The sequence below is a fragment of the Coregonus clupeaformis genome, chromosome 7, assembly GCF_020615455.1.
Source record: "Coregonus clupeaformis isolate EN_2021a chromosome 7, ASM2061545v1, whole genome shotgun sequence".
NCBI classification, from domain to species: Eukaryota; Metazoa; Chordata; class Actinopteri; order Salmoniformes; family Salmonidae; genus Coregonus; species Coregonus clupeaformis.
The window spans coordinates 66710496-66737185 of record NC_059198.1 but is presented as its reverse complement, the minus strand read 5'-3'; the positions used below and the strand labels follow the sequence as shown (position 1 = coordinate 66737185).

At 46.6% G+C, this 26690-nt stretch overlaps 1 protein-coding gene across 3 annotated transcripts in view; it reads left to right on the top strand.

Moving 5' to 3' along the window:
* LOC123491257 (synaptotagmin-1-like) overlaps positions 1-26690 on the top strand; it is a 184051-nt gene that overhangs the window by 92637 nt on the left and 64724 nt on the right. For all 3 annotated transcript variants that reach the window (XM_045221504.1, XM_045221506.1, XM_045221505.1), the window contains one exon: positions 12015-12197. In XM_045221504.1, coding sequence (XP_045077439.1) covers positions 12041-12197 — 157 coding nt within the window. In that variant the 5' untranslated portion in view covers positions 12015-12040. The remainder of the gene's footprint in view (positions 1-12014; positions 12198-26690) is intronic.

Genomic DNA, 26690 nt, shown 5'->3' with positions numbered 1-26690 from the left:
CTTCTACCAACCAAGCCATAAGACTGCTAAATAGTCAATTAATGGTACCCAACCTATGTGACTCTATCTTGCACTGACCTTACACACACTCACTAGACTATATATACCAGTGGTTCCCAAATTTGGGGTCCACTGAGAGAACCTGTAATCTTATCAAACAAATTACAAAACATTTTCCTCAAATTAGTATAAAATACAACCTTTTAGTGTCAACTAAGGACCTTTAATAAGCTGTCATGTCATTACTTTGATTTGGGACAGCATAACAGACCCAAAATTGAGTGAATATGATCAAACAGCATTAACTAGGGAATATCATTTTTCCAATTGGGGTCCCCTGCAGAAAAAGTTTGGGAACTCCTGTAGCTCAGTAGAGCATGGCGTTTGCAACGCCAGGGTTGTGGGTTTGATTCCCATGGGGGGCCAGTATGAAAAATGTATGAACTCACTAACTGTAAGTCGCTCTGGGTAAGAGTGTCTGCTAAATGACTAAAATATACACACAAACGCAGATGCATACCGACACAACACAAACAGACGCACACTTACTTTCACACTCATCATTTGCTGCTACTCTGTTCTTTATTTTACTTTTATTATTATCTATCCTGCTGCCAAGTCACTTTACCCTGCCTTCATGTACATATCTACCTCAAATACCTCGTACTTCTGCACATTGATCTGGTACTGGTACTCCCTTTATATAGCTCCATTCTTCTTTATTTTATTTTATTCCTTGTGTTACTATTTTAATTTGATTACTATTTTAAAACTCTGCATCATAGGGAAAGACTCGTAAGCAAGCATTTCACGGTAAAGTCTACACCAGTTGTATTCAGTGCATGTGACAAATAACATTTGATTTGATATACAACCTAAGCAAAGCAGTCATTTCTGTCAAGTGCTCTCTCCATCTCCAGTGGATGATAGGTTTTAGACAACTTTCAATTTAATGATTCAACTTCAAATTGTTTATTGTGTTCCTTCATCTTTCAATACACTAAAGTTCCTTCATTCGTGGATATGGCAGCACAGTTTACATTTTGCAATCCAGTGTTTGGATGTTGTTCTAAAATGGCTACCCTCTACATAAATAATAATATGCCATTTAGCAGACGCTTTTATCCAAAGCGACTTATCAATCAATCAATCAATTTTATTTTATATAGCCCTTCTTACATCAGCTAATATCTCGAAGTGCTGTACAGAAACCCAGCCTAAAACCCCAAACAGCTAGTAATGCAGGTGTAGAAGCACGGTGGCTAGGAAAAACTCCCTAGAAAGGCGAAAACCTAGGAAGAAACCTAGAGAGGAACCAGGCTATGAGGGGTGGCCAGTCCTCTTCTGGCTGTGCCGGGTGAAGATTATAACAGAACCATGCCAAGATGTTCAAAAATGTTCATAAGTGACAAGCATGGTCAAATAATAATCAGGAATACAGTGGGGCAAAAAAGTATTTAGTCAGCCACCAATTGTGCAAGTTCTCCCACTTAAAAAGATGAGAGAGGCCTGTAATTTTCATCATAGGTACACGTCAACTATGACAGACAAATTGAGAAAAAAAAATCCAGAAAATCCCATTGTAGGATTTTTAATGAATTTATTTGCAAATTATGGTGGAAAATAAGTATTTGGTCACCTACAAACAAGCAAGATTTCTGGCTCTCACAGACCTGTAACTTCTTCTTTAAGAGGCTCCTCTGTCCTCCACTCGTTACCTGTATTAATGGCACCTGTTTGAACTTGTTATCAGTATAAAAGACACCTGTCCACAACCTCAAACAGTCACACTCCAAACTTCACAATGGCCAAGACCAAAGAGCTGTCAAAGGACACCAAAAACAAAATTGTAGACCTGCACCAGGCTGGGAAGACTGAATCTGCAACAGGTAAGCAGCTTGGTTTGAAGAAATCAACTGTGGGAGCAATTATTAGGAAATGGAAGACATACAAGACCACTGATAATCTCCCTCGATCTGGGGCTCCATGCAAGATCTCACCCCGTGGGGTCAAAATGATCACAAGAACGGTGAGCAAAAATCCCAGAACCACACGGGGGGACCTAGTGAATGACCTGCTGAGAGCTGGGACCAAAGTAACAAAGCCAACCATCAGTAACACACTACGCCGCCAGGGACTCAAATCCTGCAGTGCGAGACGTGTCCCCCTGCTTAAGCCAGTACATGTCCAGGCCCGTCTGAAGTGCATTTGGATGATCCAGAAGAGGATTGGGAGAATGTCATATGGTCAGATGAAACCAAAATATAACTTTTTGGTAAAAACTCAACTCGTCATGTTTGGAGGACAAAGAATGCTGAGTTGCATCCAAAGAACACCATACCTACTGTGAAGCATGGGGTTGGAAACATCATGCTTTGGGGCTGTTTTTTCTGCAAAGGGACCAGGACGACTGATCCGTGTAAAGGAAAGAATGAATGGGGCCATGTATCGTGAGATTTTGAGTGAAACCCTCCTTCCATCAGCAAGGGCATTGAAGATGAAACGTGGCTGGGTCTTTCAGCATGACAATGATCCCAAACACACCGCCCGGGCAACGAAGGAGTGGCTTCGTAAGAAGCATTTCAAGGTCCTGGAGTGGCCTAGCCAGTCTCCAGATCTCAACCCCATAGAAAATATTTGGAGGGAGTTGAAAGTCTGTGTTGCCCAGCGAAAGCCCCAAAACATCACTGCTCTAGAGGAGATCTGCGTGGAGGAATGGGCCAAAATACCAGCAACAGTGTGTGAAAACCTTGTGAAGACTTACAGAAAACGTTTGACCTGTGTCATTGCCAACAAAGGGTATATAACAAAGTATTGAGAAACTTTTGTTATTGACCAAATACTTATTTTCCACCATCATATGCCAATAAATTCATTAAAAATCCTACAATGTGATTTTCTGGATTTTTTTTTCTATTTTTGTCTGTCATAGTTGACGTGTACCTATGATGAAAATTACAGGCCTCTCTCATCTTTTTAAGTGGGAGAACTTGCACAATTGGTGGCTGACCAATCAAAGCTCATCACTAAGCTAAGGATCCTGGGACTAAACACCTCCCTCTGCAACTGGATCCTGGACTTCCTGACGGGCCGCCCCCAGGTGGTAAGGGTAGGTAACAACACATCTGCCACACTGATCCTCAACACGGGGGCCCCTCAGGGGTGCGTGCTCAGTCCCCTCCTGTACTCTCTGTTCACCCATGACTGCATGGCCAGGCACGACTCCAACACCATCATTAAGTTTGCCGACGACACAACAGTGGTAGGCCTGATCACCGACAACGATGAGACAGCCTATAGGGAGGAGGTCAGAGATCTGGCCGTGTGGTGCCAGGACAACAACCTCTCCCTCAACGTGACCAAGACAAAGGAGATGATTGTGGACTACAGGAAAAAAAAGAGGACTGAGCACGCCCCCCATTCTCATCGACGGGGCTGTAGTGGAACAGGTTGAGAGCTTCAAGTTCCTTGGTGTCCACATCACCAACGAACTATCATGGTCCAAACACACCAAGACAGTCGTGAAGAGGGCACGACAAAGCCTATTCCCCCTCAGGAGACTAAAAAGATTTGGCATGGGTCCTCAGATCCTCAAAAAATTCTACAGCTGCACCATCGAGAGCATCCTGACTGGTTGCATCACCGCCTGGTATGGCAACTGCTTGGCCTCTGACCGCAAGGCACTACAGAGGGTAGTGCGTACGGCCCAGTACATCACTGGGGCAAAGCTCCCCTGCCATCCAGGACCTCTATACCAGGCGGTGTCAGAGGAAGGCCCTCAAAATTGTCAAAGACTCCAGTCACCCTAGTCATAGACTGTTCTCTCTGCTACCGCACGGCAAGCGGTACCGAGTGCCAAGTCTAGGTCCAAAAGACTTCTCAACAGCTTCTACCCCCAAGCCATAAGACTCCTGAACAGCTAATCATGGCTACCCGGACTATTTGCACTGCCCCCCCACCCCATCCCTTTTACGCTGCTGCTACTCTGTTAAGTATTTATGCATAGTCACTTTAACTCTACCCACATGTACATATTACCTCAACTAGCCGGTGCCCCCGCACATTGACTATGCAACGGTACCCCCCTGTATATATAGCCTCCCTACTGTCACTTTATTCTATTGTATATATAGCCTCCCTACTGTCACTTTATTTTTACTTCTGCTCTTTTTTTCTCAACACTTTTTTGTTGTTGTTTTATTCTTACTTTTTTGTTTAAAATAAATGCACTGTTGGTTAAGGGCTGTAAGTAAGCATTTCACTGTAATGTCTGCACCTGTTGTATTCGGCGCATGTGACCAATAAAATTTGATTTGATTTGATTTGATTTGATTTGACTAAATACTTTTTTTCCCCACTGTAAATCTCAGTTGGCTTTTCATAGCCGATCATTAAGAGTTGAAAACAGCAGGTCTGGGACAGGTAGGGGTTCCATAACCGCAGGCAGAACAGTTGAAACTGGAATAGCAGCAAGGCCAGGCGGACTGGGGACAGCAAGGAGTCACCACGGCCGGTAGTCCCGACGTATGGTCCTAGGTGCTCAGGTCTCTCAGTTGGCTTTTCATAGCCGATCATTAAGAGTTGAAAACAGCAGGTCTGGGACAGGTAGGGGTTTCGTAACCGCAGGCAGAACAGTTGAAACTGGAATAGCAGCAAGGCCAGGCGGACTGGGGACAGCAAGGTGTCATCATGCCCGGTAGTCCTGACGTATGGTCCTAGGGCTCAGGTTCTCAGAGAGAAAGAGAGAACGAGAGAATTAGAGAGAGCATACTTAAATTCACACAGGACACTGGATAAGACAGGAGAAGTACTCCAGGTATAACCAACTAACCCCAGCCCCCCGACACATAAACTACTGCAGCATAAATACTGGAGGCTGAGACAGGAGCGGTCCGGAGACACTGTGGCCCCATCCGAAGAAACCCCGGACAGGGCCAAACAGGAAGGATATAACCCCACCCACTCTGCCAAAGCACAGCCCCCGCACCACTAGAGGGATATCCTCAACCACCAACTTACAATCCTGAGACAAGGCCGAGTATAGCCCACAGAGGTCTCCACCACAGCACAAACCAAGGGGGGCGCCAACCCAGACAGGAAGATCACGTCAGTAACTCAACCCACTCAAGTGACGCACCCCTCCCAGGGACGGCATGAAAGAGCACCAGCAAGCCAGTGACTCAGCCCCTGCAACAGGGTTAGAGGCAGAGAACCCCAGTGGAGAGGGGAACCGGCCCGGCAGAGACAGCAAGGGCTGTTCGTTGCTCCAGAGCCTTTCCGTTCACCTTCACACTCCTGGGCCAGACTACACTCAATCATATGACCTACTGAAGAGATAAGTCTTCAGTAAAGACTTAAAGGTTGAGACCGAGTCTCCGTCTCTCACATGGGTAGGCAGACTGTTCCATAAAAATGGAGATCTATAGGAGAAAGCCCTGCCTCCCGCTGTTTGCTTAGAAATTCTAGGGACAATTAGGAGGCCTGCGTCTTGTGACCGTAGCGTACGTATTGGTATGTACGGCAGGACCAACTCGGAAAGATAGGTAGGAGCAAGCCCATGTAACGCTTTATAGGTTAACAGTAAAACCTTGAAATCAGCCCTTGCCTTAACAGGAAGCCAGTGTAGGGAAGCTAGCACTGGAGTAATATGATCAAATTTCTTGGTTCTAGTCAGGATTCTAGCAGCCGTATTTAGCACTAACTGAAGTTTATTTTATGTGTGCACTTACAGTTATGTGTGCATACATTTTTACGTATGGGTGGTCCCGGGGATCGAACCCACTACCCTGGCGTTACAAGCGCCATGCTCTACCAATTGAGCTACAGAGGACCACAGGTCCACAGCTACATGCACCTCAAATACTGAGTGAGTGGTTTTAAGGTACCCTTTTTAGGAATTAAATCTGAAGCAGGTTTTTAATCTGAAACGGGGATGGATGACAGTAGTACTTCAGTTGGAGTGTCTCTCTTTCTTCCGTTATCAGAGGTTATTAAGTTAACCTACCAATTAGCAGTTGATATTTAACTCTTCGCTAAATGGACATAGTTAAACATTAACTGGCTAGTTAACTCATGGATTCTACACATAAGGTGTACTGTCATTGGACATTCCTCCCATTCTCTTTCACGTCCTTCACATGAAAGTATACTTTTTGATTCCTCTCTGATGAAATGGACTGCAATACTCATCTCCCTGGCTTCCCTGGCTTCAGCTTTCCCTCTCATCTCCAATGGATTTAGAGTTCGGCTGATTTGGCAGCCTTGTAATTTCCTCTAACAGCATGGTCCAAAACACTCTGCCCGCTGAGAGTCCTGGCAAAAATTGGAAACCTGCAGGAGAACAAACTCGGAATGAAAGCAGCACACTTTCCAAACCTAAACCTTGATGGTAGCTTAAAGAACATGTTTCTAGTAGTAATAACTCTACAGTATCTCTATATCTATCTTTCTCAACCAATACAGAGCGAGAGAGAGAGAAAGAGAAAAACAGCATTGCCAGTGTTGCGCCTGGGAGGGGGCAGAGTGTGGAGGTTTTGGGCATGGAGGGAGGGAGGGAGCTGACCCAGTTAGAGTGAATCGGGCTGGATAGTGGGGAGGAGTTGGTCTGGTCTGGGGTGCCGCCAGCCAGGCGCTGGGTGTGATGGGGGCCCTGCTAAGCCATCTGGCCGTCCTGTAATTAGGTAGGGCTTTTACACCTGCATGGCACACCTCGGGAGGGATGAACTTTTGGGATGGAAGAGGGGAAGTAGAAACTCAGACTCTCTGAGCTTCCTCAGGTGTGCTTAGAGGAACATGACTGAAAGCTAAAAGTAGCTGGTCGTGTTTTAATCTGTCCACTATCCCGACTCCATTATCCTCCATCTTTGTTTGGCGTGTTGATTTGAGAGATTTCCAGGCTTTGGCGTCCTGAGATTTTAGCTGTCCTTGTATCTCCCTTGTATCTGACAGATTAGGTACATTTGACGTGTGGCCTCAGCAGTGGAACATAGAGGGTGTGCTGGTGCATGACTGTGAGAGGAGGTGCTCTCATAATAACATAATTGACGCTTTGTGGTCAAAGGGCATTTCTGAATTTTATCGACATGCATCAGTAAACATGCCCTCTGTGATGTATTATTTAGCTTTGGCTTGTAGTTGGTTTATAATAACAGTGATTGAAAGGGCAGGTATTGACTTACTGTTGAAATGGAGATATGATTGCTATGGCGATGACAGCCCATGGAAAGGGGAAAATGAGGCAAATGAGCTGCCATCCAGCCAGAACAGAATGTTACTCCATGTTCAAGTGGGTCACCTGCCAGACAAGGGTGTTCAGCCTCTATACGAGACTTGTTTATACAAGTATACATATAATTTGAGACAGAATAACCCTTTAATATTCTGGGATGATCCTTGAAATGAGTATCACTGTCTCCGTGGGTGGTCTCCAACTCACAGTAGGCCTGAGAACATTCTCTCTCCAAGCATAATGCATTTGACAATAATGTCAAATTGATCCAAGGTGTTTTACACTTTATATGTGAACACCTGCTCATAGAGAACATTGAAATGGACTCCTTGAGCCAGACCCAAGTTAGTAAATCCTTTAAGCATTTGATGATAATTTGTTTATGAACGTCTTTCTATAACACATCAGTGGTGATTCATTAATATAACATTGATATCAACCCTATATACTATATAGTTACCACATCATGTAGCCTGTAGCCACTCATTCTCCCAGAGGCATGTCTATAGGCACAGAGCCAATAGCATCCATCACTTGGTGCTTTGACCTTGAGAGGCCTGGTAGGTGGGTGTGTACTCTTCACAGGGGCCCAACAGGGGGTGCCACCAAACATCAGGGTGTGTCACAAAGATCTCCCTAATGCTCCGGATGTTCTCTTTAATGACGGCCCCGCCGTGCTGATCTGGCCACTAAGTGGATAGATTGTCTCTCTTGTTCCCACAATGCAAATGTGCTCCTAAATGGGGCTGTTTTCTGCTCAGGGTTTCTAGTAATTACAGCCGTTTGGTGGAGCTCCTTTGTTCAGCCTCTCTCTCTGACTCACTCATGCCTGTTAGGAGAGCGGGAAACTTTAGCAGGTGTGCATTAGCGCCCTTCAGATTGGAGTCTGACGTGGACGAACGTGAAAACATCACGCCTGAGGCCTACAATACAATACAATACACTTTTTTCACTCCCTCCTCTCTACATTTTCTTCCTCTGTTTCTGCTGCTAAAGCCACTTTCTACCACTCTAAATTCCAAGCATCTGCCTCTAACCCTAGGAAGCGTTTTGCCACCTTCTCCTCCCTGCTGAATCCCCCCCCCCCCTCTCCGTGGATGACTTCGTCAACCATTTTGAAAAGAAGGTTGACGACATCCGATCGTCGTTTGTTAAGTCAAATGACACCGCTGGTCCTGCTCACACTGCCCTACCCTATGCTTTGACTTCTTTCTCCCCTCTCTCTCCAGATGAAATCTTGCGACTTGTGACGGCCAGCCGCCCAACAACCTGCCCGCTTGACCCTATCCCCTCCTCTCTTCTCCAGACCATTTCCGGAGACCTTCTCCCTTACCTCACCTCACTCATCAACTCATCCTTGACCGCTGGCTATGTCCCTTCCGTCTTCAAGAGAGCGAGAGTTGCACCCCTTCTCAAAAAAACTACACTCGATCACTCCGATGTCAACAACTACAGACCAGTATCCCTTCTTTCTTTTCTCTCCAAAACTCTTGAGCGTGCCGTCTTTAGCCAACTCTCTTGCTATCTCTCTCAGAATGACCTTCTTGATCCAAACCAGTCAGGTTTCAAGACTGGTCATTCAACTGAGACTGCTCTTCTCTGTGTCACGGAGGCTCTCCGCACTGCTAAAGCTAACTCTCTCTCCTCTGCTCTCGTCCTTCTAGACCTATCTGCTGCCTTTGATACTGTGAACCATCAGATCCTCCTCTCCACCCTCTCCGAGTTGGGCATCTCCGGCGCGGCTCACTCTTGGATTGCGTCCTACCTGACAGGTCGCTCCTATCAGGTGGCGTGGCGAGAATCTGTCTCCGCACCACGTGCTCTCACCACTGGTGTCCCCCAGGGCTCAGTTCTAGGCCCTCTCCTATTCTCGCTATACACCAAGTCACTTGGCTCTGTCATATCCTCACATGGCCTCTCCTATCATTGCTACGCAGACAACACAGAATGAATCTTCTCCTTTCCCCCTTCTGATAACCAGGTGGCGAATCGCATCTCTGCATGTCTGGCAGACATATCAGTGTGGATGTCGGATCACCACCTCAAGCTGAACCTCGGTAAGACGGAGCTGCTCTTCCTCCCGGGGAAGGACTGCCCGTTCCATGATCTCGCCATCACGGTTGACAACTCCGTTGTGTCCTCCTCCCAGAGTGCAAAGAGCCTTGGCGTGACCCTGGACAACACCCTGTCGTTCTCCGCTAACATCAAGGCGGTGACCCGATCCTGTAGGTTCATGCTCTACAACATTCGCAGAGTACGACCCTGCCTTACACAGGAAGCGGCACAGGTCCTAATCCAGGCACTTGTCATCTCCCGTCTGGATTACTGCAACTCGCTGTTGGCTGGGCTCCCTGCCTGTGCCATTAAACCCCTACAACTCATCCAGAACGCCGGAGCCCGTCTGGTGTTCAACCTTCCCAAGTTCTCTCACGTCACCCCGCTCCTCCTTACACTCCACTGGTTTCCAGTTGAAGCTCGCATCTGCTACAAGACCATGGTGCTTGCCTACGGAGCTGTGAGGGGAACGGCACCTCCGTACCTTTAGGCTCTGATCAGTCCCTACACCCAAACGAGGGCATTGCGTTCATCCACCTCTGGCCTGCTGGCCCCCCTACCTCTGCGGAAGCACAGTTCCCGCTCAGCCCAGTCAAAACTGTTCGCTGCTCTGGCCAGGACAGCGGAGTCACTCACCACCTTCCGGAGACACTTGAAACCCCACCTCTTTAAGGAATACCTGGGATAGGATAAAGTAATCCTTCTACCCCCCCTTCCCCCCAATTTTAACTAAATTGTAAAGTGGTTGTCCCACTGGCTATCATAAGGTGAATGCACCAATTTGTAAGCCGCTATGGATAAGAGCGTCTGCTAAATAACGAAAATGTAAAATGTAAAACATTCCCTTCCCACAGCATCAATCCTATCTGCAATAGTAGAGAAGATGCCTCCTCCCACATAGCCTACTCTCTCCTGAGAGCGGCATTATGCTCTGAAAAGTCCTCTCCCTGCCTGCGCTGAAGTGTCTCTGTCGTGGCCCGTCGTGCCTTTCCATGGCTCAGCCCCCACACTAACCTCGCTGCTGCCTTTCAAAGGGAGACAAGGGAAGACAGAGAGAACATGAAGGTGTAGGCGGAACCTTGAACTAGAGGGGAGATTCAAAGGGCTTACAGAAGCACTGATTGCTGTGTTCATTCATAGCAATTAGCAAAGCTTTTAGGGAGGGGTTTCAAGGCAAGCTAGAACCTGCATTAGAGCACATCAATGCAATTATATACCCTTTATATAGTAGCCTGTAGGTGTATATTATGGTAAATTGTCATTATCGTTGCTTGTGTTCGACACCCTAAAGCATGTCTTTGTCAGATCTGCCAGGGTCATTAAATACGTGTTAACAACACAGCTGGAGAACACCGACCTCTTGTGTGTTCACAACGTGTTCCCATGCAACAGCTGGCAAACCCAAAGTGTGTGAGCAACACCACCTCATGCTAACAGGCTTGTCAATGCCTGCAAAGTGAGTGAGCAACACCGCCTCATGCTAACAGGCTTGTCAATGCCTGCAAAGTGAGTGAACAACACCGCCTCATGCTAACAGGCTTGTCAATGCCTGCAAAGTGAGTGAGCAACACCGCCTCATGCTAACAGGTTTGTCAATGCCTGCAAAGTCAGTGAACAACACCGCCTCATGCTAACAGGCTTGTCAATGCCTGCAAAGTGAGTGAACAACACCGCCTCATGCTAACAGGCTTGCCAATGCCTGCAAAGTGAGTGAACAACAGCTAACGCTCTAATCCTGTGAATACACTGCACTCTAAATTTGATAAGTTTTCTCCCATAAACACACTCAGTAAACCTACAAGGCAATCAGATCACCTTGCCATCTAGTGACTCATAGAGTATCTATACATTCTTCCATCAACGGGATTCTGACTCTAGTATCATTAAACAGGGTACGTTGGAAATACCTTTTGTTTCACAAGCTCATTATACTTTTTTATACAATGTAGTAGTATGGGGCAATATATAAATATATATATCCATATATCAAACATCTGGGCCATTAACCCTGCCGTCGCCATGGTGACAGCAGCGGTTGGTGACAACCTGCCCTGCACCTCTTAGCAAACACACACCCACACCACTTAACTACTGTAAAATGGCTGTTCCTAGTTCCTGTAACAGAGACATAAATCTAAAGTAAACACATCTGGCTTCCCGCTGGTTGTTTATATGAAGTACACAGTGGGGGTAATAGTGGGTTATCCCTATGTCTTGCATGCTATAAAGGTTAGCAATAGTATATTTGTTCTCAATCCGATCATATGCCAGGGAATCATTTGCATGACTAGAATTGATAACAGCTTAAAAGCCCACACTTAAAGTAGAAAGTGGAGGTGTTAGAGGTCCCAAATGGCACCCTATTCCTTACATTTGGGACACAGCCTTTGTGTAGTGTGAAAGCCAGCTTCATCTGCCTGGGGCTGTTGGTAGAACCCAGCAGGATCATTTCATTGTGGGATCCAGGTGTGTTTACTCAGGCTGAGCCAGCAACTGGTCACACAGAGGGAGCTCCACTCACTCATCTATAGCAGGGCCAGAGAAAACTGTCCCTGGCAGGCATCTGTCACAACCAGCTAATCTTACCTGACTCTCTTTCTTTCTCTCTCTGTCTCTCTTTCTCTCTTCTGTCGATCTGCCTCTCTTTCTGTATCTATTTATTCTATGTATAGTGCAAGCAATATTAAATGAGGTGTGTTAGATCTCAACTCTTTCTCCATCTTTCCTCCAGCTTCTGCCTGGCTGCCTGGCACCACCATGGCTGAGAGTCGAAGGGAAGCCCTGGCAGCGGCCCCAATGTCCACCACCGCCTCCACGGTCGGTGCCAACGCTACCGACATCTCTGGCACCGGATCCAGCGAGGACTTCTCCAAGCTCAAGGACAAGTTCATGAACGAGCTCAACAAAATTCCACGTGAGTCATGTTTGTGGTTGGTGTCCCCTAACCTGCCCGGTGACAGAGTGGGGATTGGTTGAGTAGCTACTTCCTGTAGACGTCTCACAAATGCATCACAGCACCCTTGGATATGTTGTTTAGCGATGAATTGCAAACAAAGTACAAGTGATCATTATCACCGATTGTGGATAGGAACTAATGGTCTTACTCAGAAGTACTGCACCTACTTTTAGAAACCCATTTGGCATTTGAGGTGACAAGAAAACAAACAGTGTATATTTAAGGACAGACACTGGGAGACGAGAAGCAAGTACAGGGAGTGAACATTTATTGGACAAACAGACAGGAACAAAACACCGACAGGGTCTGGACAACGGGAACGAAACAACATTAATGCAGACACGGGGATCAAACTGAGGAACAGACAGATATAGGGGAGGTAATCAAGCAGTGATGAAGTCCAGGTGAGTCCAATGAAGCGCTAATGCGCGTAATGATGGTGACAGGTGTGCGTAACGATGGTGACAGGTGTGCGTAATGATGGGCAGCCTGGCGCCCTCGAGCGCCAGGGAGGGGGAGCGGGAGCAGGTGTGACAGTATGACTATTTTCCAAGATTGTTGGTTTTCTCAAAGCAAAAGTGTTCTCTTCCATCCAGGTTGTAAATAAGAAAGCAAATTCACTTTTTCAATCTTCAAGGTTGTCTGTATTGCTGTTGTTTGCCTGGGCACCCTGTGTTTCCTCACTCCATCAACACCCTCCCCTGACAGGAGACACGACTACAGCATATTGGAATCCTGACCAACTGTCAACCCATCACTCGTATACAAATGTTCCACCCAGTGATTCCGGAGTTAACACTTGTCTTTGCCTGTAAAGTCTGTGGAACAGTAGCAGTTAGTTTGGGACAGCAACATCCTTTGTTTATCCCAAACCCCAACCTACTTATCCAGTTGATGTTGTTGCGTTCAGCCTCCCAAGTCCTAAATATAGACATATCCACCGGCTCATGTGGAAGTAATTCTCGTGTCAGGAAACGGCTCCCATGAAAAAGAGAGGTTCTATTGCTTTAGTTCAAACGTGAATAACGGCACTTGTCATATTATGCTGTCCTAAATTTATAGCGCAGGGAGCCTGATAGTGATTAGAGATTTCTCCTGCGTCTGGGGAGGCTAATTTAAAACCAACAACAGATTTGCTTTGGGAAATAAAGCTGTATAAGCTGTAGACAGTAGTCCATGGTCAGTATGTGCTGCCCTGGACTTTACCCCACCAGTCCAGAGATGGACTTTCATTGATTGACAAATGACAAGCGACAAACACTTCCTGGTCTCCTCATAGAAGTGTGTTGGAGCCGTTGGGTGCTCCAATGAAATTAGCACCACTGAGGAGCATATGGAAGCCATAATGAAGACACTGTGGGGGGGTGACTCTGATGTCCCCTGTGCCTCAGAGTAATGGTCCCTCATATTAGAACTGCTTCACCGTGAGAGGGCTTGAAGATACGCCACCTGCCACATGTAGCTACTAAACCACACACCCCAATCCTAGCCAGCAACAGCTAACCTGGTGCATTAGCCCTCTCACAATGGAGTTGCGTTACCCTTCCAAAACACCCTGCCTTTCCCTCATTTCACTGTCTGTATTTGGCAATGTCACAGTGGCAACCAGCCCATTAGGCTTTGTAACAACCCATGTACCACCTCTCTCCCTAATTATCACATTGTGTGATGTGGACAACGACTAAATAAGGGGTTGTTGGGTACGCCTCAGACAGAAATGCTCTCCACAAGCAGCCCCCGAAAAAGCCACTCCATTATAGTAGAGTTTAAATTACAGTTTTTGCTCCAGCATTCAGTCAGAACTAGAAAACGAGCGACTCCGCGGCGAGCGCTGCCAGCCCACCGACGTGTTTGTGCCAGGGAATATCGATCCAGCTACTCCCAGGATGGGGACAGGGCATTAATAAAGAATATTGATACAGCTACTCCCAGGATAGGGACAGGGCATTAATAAGGAATATTCAAGGGGAGAAGGCAGCATGAAGAAGACATAATCAATCCATTGCCATAGCAAATTATTCCTTGTGGCTATTTCTACATATAAATAGATAGTTATCTACAAGCCTTGGCTCCTGGAGGTAAAGCTGAATGCATAGTGTTGTCAGAGTTGGGCATCTTGTGCTGTATCTCTGGTATAGCTCAGAGGAATGCCTTGTGACATTAACAAAGTTCCATGGATTCTTCTCCAAGCCAGAAGCTCCTCTTCAGCCCCATCTGTTGGCTGATGCTGCTAGAAATGGCTGTTTTTCAAATGGAGTTGAATTTCATCCCTACAAAAACTTCTGTGTCTTCTTGATACATTTTCCCCTCTCAAAAGTATTTTCAACCAGCAACACCTCTCCTCCATGTGACCTACTTGTTGTGTGTATGTACTGACATGTATGTAGAACTGAACATGTTCATTCTTTTTTGTATTTTACACAACGGGCTCGTGAGAGATGAAGGTGGAGTCATGTGTCCTAACTGCGCTCCTTAACACCCGCCAGCTTAACCCAGAAGCCAGCCGCACCAATGTGTCAGAGGAAACACTGTTCAACAGGCGACAGCCTGCAGCCAAGTAAAGCCCCACCAGCCAAACCCTCCCCTAACCCGGACAACGCTGGGCCAATTGTACGCCGTCCTATGGGATTCCCGGCCACGGCCGGTTGTGGCACAGCCCGGGAATGAACCCAGTAGTAACACCTCTAGCACTGCGATGCAGTGCCTTAGACCGCTGCGCCACTCAGGAGGATTTTTTCTGTAATGTCTTTTTCATTATGTGTAAATCCCATTAAGACTAGCTGTCGCCATTGACGTCGGCTAATGGGGATCCTAATAAATCTAATAAAATAATTTCTCATTCGCTGTCACAAATCTATTACCCACCAAGGAGGACCTACTACAAAGAGGATGTTATTAAAAGCATGACTTTCTCCATTACCTGCTGTAGTTCCATCCGCAATCCAAGCATGCATTGCCACCACCAGGATGTTTGTAGAGATTAATGCAGACTGTCCCACTTTTCTCTCCTTCAAGTTTACCACTAAACGTTTGTGGTCAGACTACTGACAGTATTGGCTTGTATGAAATCATTTGTATGGAGAACGCCATGTCATGCCGTAGCAAGCGCTACATAAAGCTCACGACCATGCTCAGAGGGGTGTGTCCGCTGCAGCTGTGTCTATTTGTGTTGGGCCGCACCACACCATGCTCAGGGCCTTGTGGCCTCAGAGGGAGGCGCTGTAATGAATTTTCCAGCACTCCCTCTAAACACCCAAGGGTTTTTGTTTTCAGGGACAATAATTAACCTCTCAGTGTTAGAAATGCTTTGATCCATAACTGCTGTCTCCACACTCGCCGCCATTACTCTAAATAATACAGACAACCGTATCCAAAAATACATTTCCCAAAACATTTATTTTCAAAGGCAGTCGATATTAGTGTTTTTCACACCTGTTTCTGTGGGTATTAAACTAAAAGCAATACATACTCATTACAAAATTGACTGTTTTGGATTTTAAAAGAAAATTAGAAGTACAGGTGACTGAAAATACTAACATTTCTAAAAATATTTTACAATAATGACTGAGTAGTTTATTTAATTTAGATTCTGCTCAGAAATGACAGCACCCTTGAGGATTAGACTGGTGGTAGATCAGCAAAGACAAACTATTTTCTCTGTCCCTGTCACGGTTTCGGCCGAGGCTGCTCCTCTTCCTTGTTCGGGCAGGCTTCGGCGGTCGTCGTCTCCGGAGTACTAGCTGCCACCGTTCTATGTTTCATGTTCGTTTGGTTTTGTCTCTTTGTAACACCTGTCCCTTGTTTGTGTTTGATTGTGTTCCCTATTTAGTTTTGTTTGTTTGGGTCAGGTGTTATGCGTGATTGTATTTTGTCAGCTTGCCACAGAGGAGTTTGTTCTCTCTCGTTTGTTGTAATTTTCGAGAGTTCGCACTGCGTGCGCTTTTCTTGTTTTCCGCACTGTGTGTTGTGCGTAATTGTTCGCGCCGCCCGGTTGGGTTGGCGACTCTTTACCTGATTTGGATTTACTAAAGTCTGTTGAAGCCATCCTTGTTCCTGCGCTTGATTCCCTACACTCATCCACACACAGCACTCTGACAGAATCACGCATCATTCCATGGAATCAGCAGGAGCGACCGCGCCAACAGCAGGTATGGAGGAAGGCAATGGAGATGTACATCGCTGAGTCTCTGAGACAGGGATACATACGGGCCTCCACTTCACCCGCTTCCTCAAGTTTCTTTTTTGTGAAGAAAAAGGATGGAGGTCTGCGCCCGTGTATTGATTACCGCGGTCTCAATCAGATTACGGTGAAGTACAGCTATCCACTTCCTCTGATTGCGACTATGACGGAGTCACTGCACGGTGCGCAGTTCTTTACAAAATTGGATATCAGGAGCGCATATAACTTGGTGCGCATTAGAGAGGGCGATGAATGGAAGACAGCGTTTAGCACGACTTCCGGACACTACGAGTATCTAGTCATGCCATATGGGTTAATGAATGCTCCCTCAGTCTTCCAATCCTTCGTCGATGAGATTTTCTGGGACATGCAGGGACAGGGAGTAGTCGTGTACATCGACGACATTCTGGTGTACAGTCCTACCCGAGCAGAGCATGTAGCCCTGGTGCGCCGAGTATTGAGGAGGCTGTTGGAGCATGACCTATATGTCAAGGCAGAGAAATGTCTGTTTTTTTCAGAAGTCGGTCTCCTTTCTGGGTTACCAGTTGTCTGCGTCAGGGGTGAAGATGGAGGTAGACCGGGTGTCAGCTGTGCGTAATTGGCAGACCCCAACCACTGTGAAGGAGGTGCAACAGTTCTTGGGTTTTGCGAATTGTTACCGGAGGTTTATCCGGGGTTTTGGACAGGTGGCAGCTCCCATAACGTCTCTGTTAAAGGGGGTCCGGTGCGCTTGCGGTGGTCAGCTGAGGCGGACAGGGCGTTTGGGAGACTGAAGGACCTGTTTACCTCGGCGCCGGTGTTGGCGCATCCGGATCCCTCTTTACCGTTCCAGGTAGAGGTGGACGCGTCAGAGGCCGGTATAGGGGCCGTTCTTTCCCAACGTTCGGGCACACCACCTAAACTCCGTCCCTGTGCGTTTTATTCTAAAAAGCTCAGTCCGGCGGAGCGGAATTATGACGTAGGAGACAGGGAGCTGTTAGCCGTGGTACAGGCCCTAAAGGTGTGGCGGCATTGGCTCGAGGGGGCTCAACACCCTTTCCTCATTCTAACTGACCATCGTAACCTGGAGTACATCCGGGCAGCTAGGAGACTGAATCCTCGCCAGGCCCGCTGGACTATGTTTCTAGCCCGGTTTGTGTTTAAAATCACGTACATCCCTGGGTCCCAGAACGGGAAGGCAGATGCTCTGTCTCGGCGGTATGACGCGGAGGAGAGGTCCGTTGAGCCCACGCCCATACTACCAGAGTCTTGTCTGGTTGCACCGGTGGTGTGGGAGGTTGATGCCGAGATCGAGCGGGCGTTACGCACCGACCCAAGTCCTCCACAGTGTCCAGTGGGTCGGACGTGCGTTCCGCTCGAGTGCACGCGATCGCCTCATTTGTTGGGCTCATACGTCCCCCTCCTCTGGCCATCCGGGTATCGGCCGGACAGTGCACTGCCTTAGCACGAAGTACTGGTGGCCAACGTTAGCTAGGGATGTGAGGATTTATGTCTCCTCCTGTTCGGTGTGTGCCCAGTGTAAGGCACCCAGACATTTGCCCAGGGGTAAGCTACAACCCCTGCCTATTCCACAACGACCCTGGTCCCACCTCTCGGTGGATTTTGTTACCGACCTTCCCCCCTCACAGGGGAATACTACCATCCTGGTCGTTGTGGATCGGTTCTCGAAGGCCTGTCGTCTCCTTCCCATGCCGGGTCTACCCACTGCCCTACAGACCGCTGAGGCTCTGTTTACCCATGTCTTCCGGCATTACGGGGTACCCGAGGATATAGTGTCTGACCGAGGCCGCCAGTTCACCTCCAGAGTGTGGAGAGCGTTTATGGAACGGTTGGGGGTTTCGGTAAGCCTTACCTCGGGTTACCACCCGGAGAGTAATGGGCAGGTTGAACGTGTTAACCAGGAGGTGGGTAGGTTTCTGAGGTCTTATTGCCAGGGCCGGCCGGAGGAGTGGGCGAGATACGTTCCGTGGGCCGAAATGGCACAGAACTCTCTCCGCCACTCCTCCACCCAACTAACCCCTTTCCAGTGTGTGTTAGGGTACCAGCCGGTTCTGGCACCTTGGCACGAGAGCCAGATCGAGGCCCCTGCGGTGGATGAATGGGTACGGCGCTCGGAGGAGACATGGAACGCTGCCCACGTACATCTGCAGCGGGCCATCCGTCAACAGAAAACGAGCGCCGATCTCCACCGCAGTGAGGGGCCTGTGTACGCACCTGGAGATCGAGTCTGGCTCTCGACCAGAAACCTGCCCCTCCGCCTGCCCTGCCTCAGGCCGGTGGTAGCTGGTCCACTCCAGGAGTATGAGATAGAGGAGACTCCTCCGCCCCCGTTGGACATCGAGGGGGCTCCGGCGTACACCGTGAGGTCCATCCTTGATTCGAGACGCCGGATGGGGGTCTTCAATATCTCGTGGAGTGGGAGGGTACGGCCCGGAGGAGCGGTGCTGGGTGCCAAGGAGGGACATATTGGACCAGTCCCTGCTGACCGAGTTCCATCGGGGTCATCCTGCGCGCCCTGCTCCGCGTCGTCCGGGTCGTCCCCGAGCCCCGGGTCGGCGCACGGCTGGAGCCGCGCGTCAAGGGGGGGGTACTGTCACGGTTTCGGCCGAGGCTGCTCCTCTTCCTTGTTCGGGCAGGCTTCGGCGGTCGTCGTCTCCGGAGTACTAGCTGCCACCGTTCTATGTTTCATGTTCGTTTGGTTTTGTCTCTTTGTAACACCTGTCCCTTGTTTGTGTTTGATTGTGTTCCCTATTTAGTTTCGTTTGTTTGGGTCAGGTGTTATGCGTGATTGTATTTTGTCAGCTTGCCACAGAGGAGTTTGTTCTCTCTCGTTTGTTGTAATTTTTGAGAGTTCGCACTGCGTGCGCTTTTCTTGTTTTCCGCACTGTGTGTTGTGCGTAATTGTTCGCGCCGCCCGGTTGGGTTGGCGACTCTTTACCTGATTTGGATTTACTAAAGTCTGTTGAAGTCATCCTTGTTCCTGCGCTTGATTCCCTACACTCATCCACACACAGCACTCTGACAGTCCCTCTCTGTCTGGCTCTAGTCCCGGTCCTCTCCCGGCCCTTGGACTGAGCCAGTAGGTCTGCCATTAGGCAGCAGGAGGGGACTAAGGGACCAGAACTTAGACCTAGCAGCTTACAGATGGGAAGAACAGCCCTCCTTGAACCAAACTTCTTGCCCCCCGCCCGCCTGGGCCCGTGTCAGGAGGGTGTTCCATCGGAGGGCAGGGGGAGATCACCCCTCATCAACAGCATGATGCTTGACCCCTTTTGACCACCAGGCTGCTGTAGTTTTTGTGTTTATAACGACAACGACAAGTTTGATGTCGGACGACAATAGAATGTTCATGATGTTACTGCGACAACTGTTGATAGATGTAGTATAAACCTAAGGCTTAAGAGGGTGTGAACGATGCTGAATGGGTGTAGACAAAGAAGAGCTCTCCAGTAGGTATACCAAAACATTCAAGGGCCATTTTCTCAAAAGTGAGGTTACAAGTTTATCAACTTTCAAAGCAGAATTACTTTCCCATTGTTCCTCAACTGTAGTGTGTGATATACAGTTTTCTAGCCCTGAGTCTCTACTTTTATCCAATGTAAAAACCACAATTTCAAATGTTGCTACATAAGACCGAATCGAGCCGGTCAGTCACAAATCAAGTGAGATGCCCAGTGTGCTTCCCCCCCACCTCACCCACCCCCAGAGTAGCCTTTCAAAGAAGGGAATCAGAGGCCTGGTCTGAAACTAAATCTCTTTCTTCCTCATTAGTTTGACATAAATCTTAACACAAATACCAGCTTGTGTAGCTAGTTATTTTTTCTGTTCACTATTCCTCCTACCCCATTTGCAGCTATTGTTGCACTGTCACTGTTGTTGTTCCCACAGCGGGAAAGGACAAGGACCGGGGGTGCTGCTCTTGTTGGCATAACAAGATGTAATGTCAAGGTTAATTGACCAACAGGGTGCTGTCACAATATATTAGTTTGTGTTGCCAGCATGCTGCCTATTACCCTGATATATCATCACACACCACCCACCCCCTACCCGCTACTGTTGCCAGTCTATTGGATCCTCTGTATAAAGATGTAAGGAGGCATGTATCTCCTCAGAGGACCATGGGTAATGTGATAACAAGCAGCAAGCTCCCCCCGTGCCCCGCGGCAGACCACAAGTGACTGATTACTATGTGCCCGTCCCATCAACCTCACCCGTCGTGGGAAATCTAACCGCTCCAACTCCCTCTCCCTCTGCCCCGTGGCCAGAAACATTGAGATAGTATGGAAATCTGCCCCAAAACTAGATAATGAAATATAGCCCTTTAGCTCCCATGATTCCTATTCTGTGTCTCACTGATTTGACTTATCCTGCACTATCTATTGTCACACTGACAGTGGTCATCTCTCACTTGAGCATCACTTCAATACACATCAAAAACACATCAATGTATACTATACACATCAATAATATACACTATATACATCAATGTTACTTTTTAACTTTGCATTGTTGGGAAAGGGCTCATAAGTAAGTGTTTCACGGTAAAGTCTACACTCGCTCTAGTCGGCGCATGTGACAAATACAATTTGATTTGATTTGAACAATACTCATCAATACACACTATACACATCAATAATTACATCAATATTACATTAATATTCACATCAACACTAAAAGCAAAACACAATCATAGAAAACAAACATTATTCAATAAAAAGGTCCTCAATCAGCCTTTTGAATTGTCCCAGAGGCACCAATTCATCCAATTTTAGAGATCTAAAACAGATGTACCTACCTGTAACTCAGTGGAGATCGAAGGGATCTCCAGAGGTAGCCATCCCTGTGACCAGGTGTAGTATCTCGTACATCTATAAGTTAACAATTAAGTAACAATGAAGTAAGGTACAGCGGAAGTTTATGCAAGAGAGCTTTATAAACAAAAAGAGTGCAATGCATTGATTTAAGAGATTTCAAAGAGGGCCAGCCTACTTTCTGATACAGAATGCAGTGATGTGTACTGAACCCAACGTCTGTAATAAAGCGTAGTGAGGTATGATAAACTGCGTCCAATGGCTTAAATACAGTGGCAGCTGCATTCATATAGACAATATCCCCATAGTCTACAGTATAACCGGAATGAATGTCGACTGAATGATTTGTTTTCTGCTATTAAATTAAAGGCATGGCCTATTCCCTTAAAATAAACTGTAGTTAAATAGAACCAAGAGGTCTCTTACAGATGAAGTTCAGTAAAATGGCAGACATTGTGAGAGGAATACCTTTCAGTTACTGTAACATTTTCTTCTCCATCCACAGAGTGGTTCTAGGACCAAAAGACCCTCATACTGTTTGCATTGTTCCATGTGTCAAGATTTCCATAGACACGAGTTCCATAGCCTTTGGCAGTCTGCAAGGTTTTGTTAAAAAACCCTGTCTGATAACTCCGCTGTCATATTTCAATGGTCCCCATTCCAGACGGTTATCAGATCAATTCTGTCTGGATGAAAAAAAACATGAGTTTGATAAGAAAGCGGGAGACTCGGAGCGCCAGACAAATGCAGCTGGAGCCTCCTGGTTCGGAGCAAGTGAGCCAAAAGGCCCTGCTGTGTCCTAGAAGGCATCCAGAGGAGAAAAGACTTATCAGGCGGCCATTGATATTCACAGCTGAAAGCCAAGTAGGTGTCTCATTGTGTGGCGTCGAGGCATATTGGCTGCTGCTTGCTGGATGGTTTTTGACTACAGCGGCAGAAATGTGATTTGCGCCTCTCCTCGGGAGCTGTGAACACTGAACACGCATTCCATCATCCAGCGCCTCCACCATTTTCCGTTCGCCGCTGTGTGTGCTGGAACGAGAGATAACTACTGCTTAAAGTTGAAGTGTGGTGCACCCGCTGGCGTCGCGTTCTCAAGAGAGAATAGACACACCATGTAGTTAATTAGGGAATGCTTTTATTGCTTTCGGAGACTAAGGTTATTTTAATTAAACAACACAAAAGTGTCTTTCAGAATTAGGCACATGCCCAATGAAGTAGATAAATAAGGCCTGGGTTATTGCATTGGATTTCACAGCAATGGGCTGTGCATTATAACAGTCACGTACCGCTGATGTCAACACATTGTAAATAACCGCAGTACCATTTAAAAAGATTATATTTCATGATGCACAATGGAATCCAATTGCAGTGCAGTCTGCCTCGTCAAAATAATGCCAAATTCCACAGTTATATCAGTTCATTTATTTAGACTCCTGCTGTGTCATTGATATTAGAAATTATTTTATTGGAGCTCCCATTTGAAAAAGTGTCACAGCTTTGCGGTTCCTTCAGTGGGATGATGACTTATCATCTCAGCTTTCAGGCCTGAAATAGGATCCTGCCATATCTCTGACACTTCCATTAAAAGATAGTCTGCTCAGCTGTGTGTGGTAAAACGCGTGGTGGAATCCCAAAGGTCTCAGACCACTGCACCTGCTTTGGCAAAGGTGTGGAGCAGATGAGAGGTTTCAACTCAGCCCTAAACCTGTGACTTCAGGGTCAACCGAGGATGCAAGAGGAAATGGAATCGGAGATGGACAGTGAGGTGTTATATTATATATCGGTATCGATAATTACAATGCTTATGCAAAGTGACATGGCTTTACCACTAAAACAGTTATAACAAACAAGTTTCAAAACAATATTTTGTATTTTTCAAATGTTTTCTTGTTTACCGTTCAACAACTTTGTGAGCAGCAGCAAACCAGTTTATAGGAGACCACAGCTCAAGAGGGCCAAGGCTGTAGATCCCAAAGTTATTTTAGAGCATCACTCAATGATTTTCCTTAAAGGAGAGTGCTTATCGATTTTGTCAACAGCGCATTGATTTTCTTCTCTCCCCCTCCCCCCTCTCGGACGGCGTTGCGGTGAAGGAAATGCAGTGAAATGCTGGCGAGCCAAAGCCCCAGGGAGAAAAGACCGTAATATACTTCTCCTGTTATGGTTCTTTCTAGTGGCCCGCAGATATAGAGTCTTCAAAGTAGCACTGAAAGGTGATAAAAGTTCGATTTACAATGAAGCCAATTGCCTCCCAGTGCTCCATACGGTTAGATTTAGTAGTACAATAACAGGTTTCTGGGTGGTGTATAGAGAGGAAATTTCATATGTAATCTTTACTATGGTCGTAATTATTCTGTAATTATACTGAACAAAAATATTAATCCAACATGCAACAATTTCAACGATTTTACTGAGTTACAGTTCATAAAAGGAAATCTGTCAATTTCTATGAATAAATTAGGCCCTAATCTATGGACTTCACATGACTGGGCAGGGGTGCAGCCATGGGTGGGCCTGGGAGGGCATAGGCCCACCCACTTGGGAGCCAGGCCGACCCACTGGGGAGCCAGGCCCAGCCAATCAGAATGAGTTTTTCCCCACAAAAAGGCTTTATTACAGACAGAAATACTCCTCCGTTTCATTAGCTGTCCGGGTGGCTGGTCTCAGATGATCCCGCAGGAGAAGAAGCCAGATGTGGAGGTCCTGTGCTGGCGTGGTTACATGTGGTCTGCGGTTGTGAGGCCGGTTGGACGTTCTACCAAATTCTCTAAAACGACGTTGGAGGCTGCTTATGGTAGAGAAATTAACGTTCAATTCTTTGGCAACAGCATTCCTGCAGTCAGCATGCCAATTGCACGCTCCCTCAAAACTTGTTTGACAAAACTGCACATTTTAGAGTGGCCTTTATTGTCCCCAGCACAAGGAGCACCTGTGTAATGATCATGCTGTTTAATCAGCTTCTTGATATGCCACACCTGTCAGGTGGATGGATTATCTTGGCAAATGAGAAATGCTCACTAACAGGGATGTAAACAAATGTGTGCACAACACTTGAGAGAAATAGGTTTTTTGTGCGTATGGAACATTTCTGGGATCTTTTACACTTTACATGTTGCGTTTATATTTTTGTTCAGTATAGCTTGCTTGAATTTATACAGGTGGGAAAACTGTTCAATTATCAGATCCTTCAGTGGTCAAGTAAATCAAACCAGCCTGAATCTACTACAGTGAGGGAAAAAAGTATTTGATCCCCTGCTGATTTTGTACGTTTGCCCACTGACAAAGAAATGATCAGTCTATAATTTTAATGGTAGGTTTATTTGAACAGTGAGAGACAGAATAATAACAAAGAAATCCAGAAAAACGCATGTCAAAAATGTTATAAATTGATTTGCATTTTAATGAGGGAAATAAGTATTTGACCCCCTCTCAATCAGAAAGATTTCTGGCTCCCAGGTGTCTTTTATACAGGTAACGAGCTGAGATTAAAGGGAGTGCTCCTAATCTCAGCTTGTTACCTGTATAAAAGACACCTGTCCACAGAAGCAATCAATCAATCAGATTCCAAACTCTCCACGATGGCCAAGACCAAAGAGCTCTCCAAGGATGTCAGGGACAAGATTGTAGACCTACACAAGGCTGGAATGGGCTACAAGACCATCGCCAAGCAGCTTGGTGAGAAGGTGACAACAGTTGGTGCGATTATTCGCAAATGGAAGAAACACAAAATAACTGTTAATCTCCCTTGGCCTGGGGCTCCATGCAAGATCTCACCTTGTGGAGTTGCAATGATCATGAGAACGGTGAGGAATCAGCCCAGAACTACACGGGAGGATCTTGTCAATGATCTCAAGGCAGCTGGGACCATAGTCACCAAGAAAACAATTGGTAACACACTACGCCGTGAAGGACTGAAATCCTGCAGTGCACGCAAGGTCCCCCTGCTCAAGAAAGCACATATACAGGCCCTTCTGAAGTTTGCCAATGAACATCTGAATGATTCAGAGGAGAACTGGGTGAAAGTGTTGTGGTCAGATGAGCCCAAAATCGAGCTCTTTGGCATCAACACAACTCGCCGTGTTTGGAGGAGGAGGAATGCTGCCTGTGACCCCAAGAACACCATCCCCACCGTCGAACATGGAGGTGGAAACATTATGCTTTGGGGGTGTTTTTCTGTTAAGGGGACAGGACAACTTCACGGCATCAAAGGGACGATGGACGGGGTCATGTACCGTCAAATCTTGGGTGAGAACCTCCTTCCCTCAGCCAGGGCATTGAAAATGGGTCGTGGATGGGTATTCCAGCATGACAATGACCCAAAACACACGGCCAAGGCAACAAAGGAGTGGCTCAAGAAGAAGCACATTAAGGTCCTGGAGTGGCCTAGCCAGTCTCCAGACCTTAATCCCATAGAAAATCTGTGGAGGGAGCTGAAGGTTCGAGTTGCCAAACATCAGGCTCTAAACCTTAATGACTTGGAGAATATGTGGGACAAAATCCCTCCTGAGATGTGTGCAAACATGGTGGCCAACTACAAGAAACGTCTGACCTCTGTGATTGCCAACAAGTACTAAGTCATGTTTTGCAGAGGGGTCAAATACTTATTTCCCTCATTAAAATGCAAATCAATGTATAACATTTTTGACATGCGTTTTTTTCTGGATTTTTTTGTTTTTATTCTGTCTCTCATTGTTCAAATAAACCTACCGTTAAAATTATAGATTGATCATGTCTTTGTCAGTGGGCAAACGTACAAAATCAGCAGGGGATCAAATACTTTTTTCCCTCACTGTATATTGTGCATGGTAAATATTGACAAAAACAAAAACATTTTTTTTTTTTTCTGATGGGCATGCTGGTGGCCCTCTCTGTTGAAAGGAGGTGTGGGTTGCAAGGTGTTTGATGTTTTGTGAGCGGAACCTGTAATTATCCCTCCAGAATGGAGGAGTCTGACAATGTGTTTCTGTCCTCATTATTTATAGCACGTCTGGCCACTTTACCATTCCTCTGATACTTTTAACAACCCACTTTTGTGCCATGCATAGCTGATGGCTGTGTGTGTGTGTGTGTGTGTGTGTGTGTGTGTGTGTGTGTGTGTGTGTGTGTGTGTGTGTGTGTGTGTGTGTGTGTGTGTGTGTGTGTGTGTGTGTGTGTGTGTGTGTGTGTGTGTGTGTGTGTGTGTGTGTGTGTGTGTGTGTGTGATAGATACATTTGTATGTTTAATGTAATGACTAAAGTATTCCACCCCGATACTGTATAACTGTGTAAACTGTGTTAGAGTTATAAGACAATAAAACCACTAACAGGGAAGGGGGGTAGAAACTGTTGGAGACAAACATTCCATAGGAAGGGGGGCCTAGAAAATTTTAAACTTAAACATTCCATACTGTGGAAAGTTACAGGCCACCTAAAGGTGGGCGGAGCAAGGTCCTTTGTGTGGACGCATATAAAAAGACT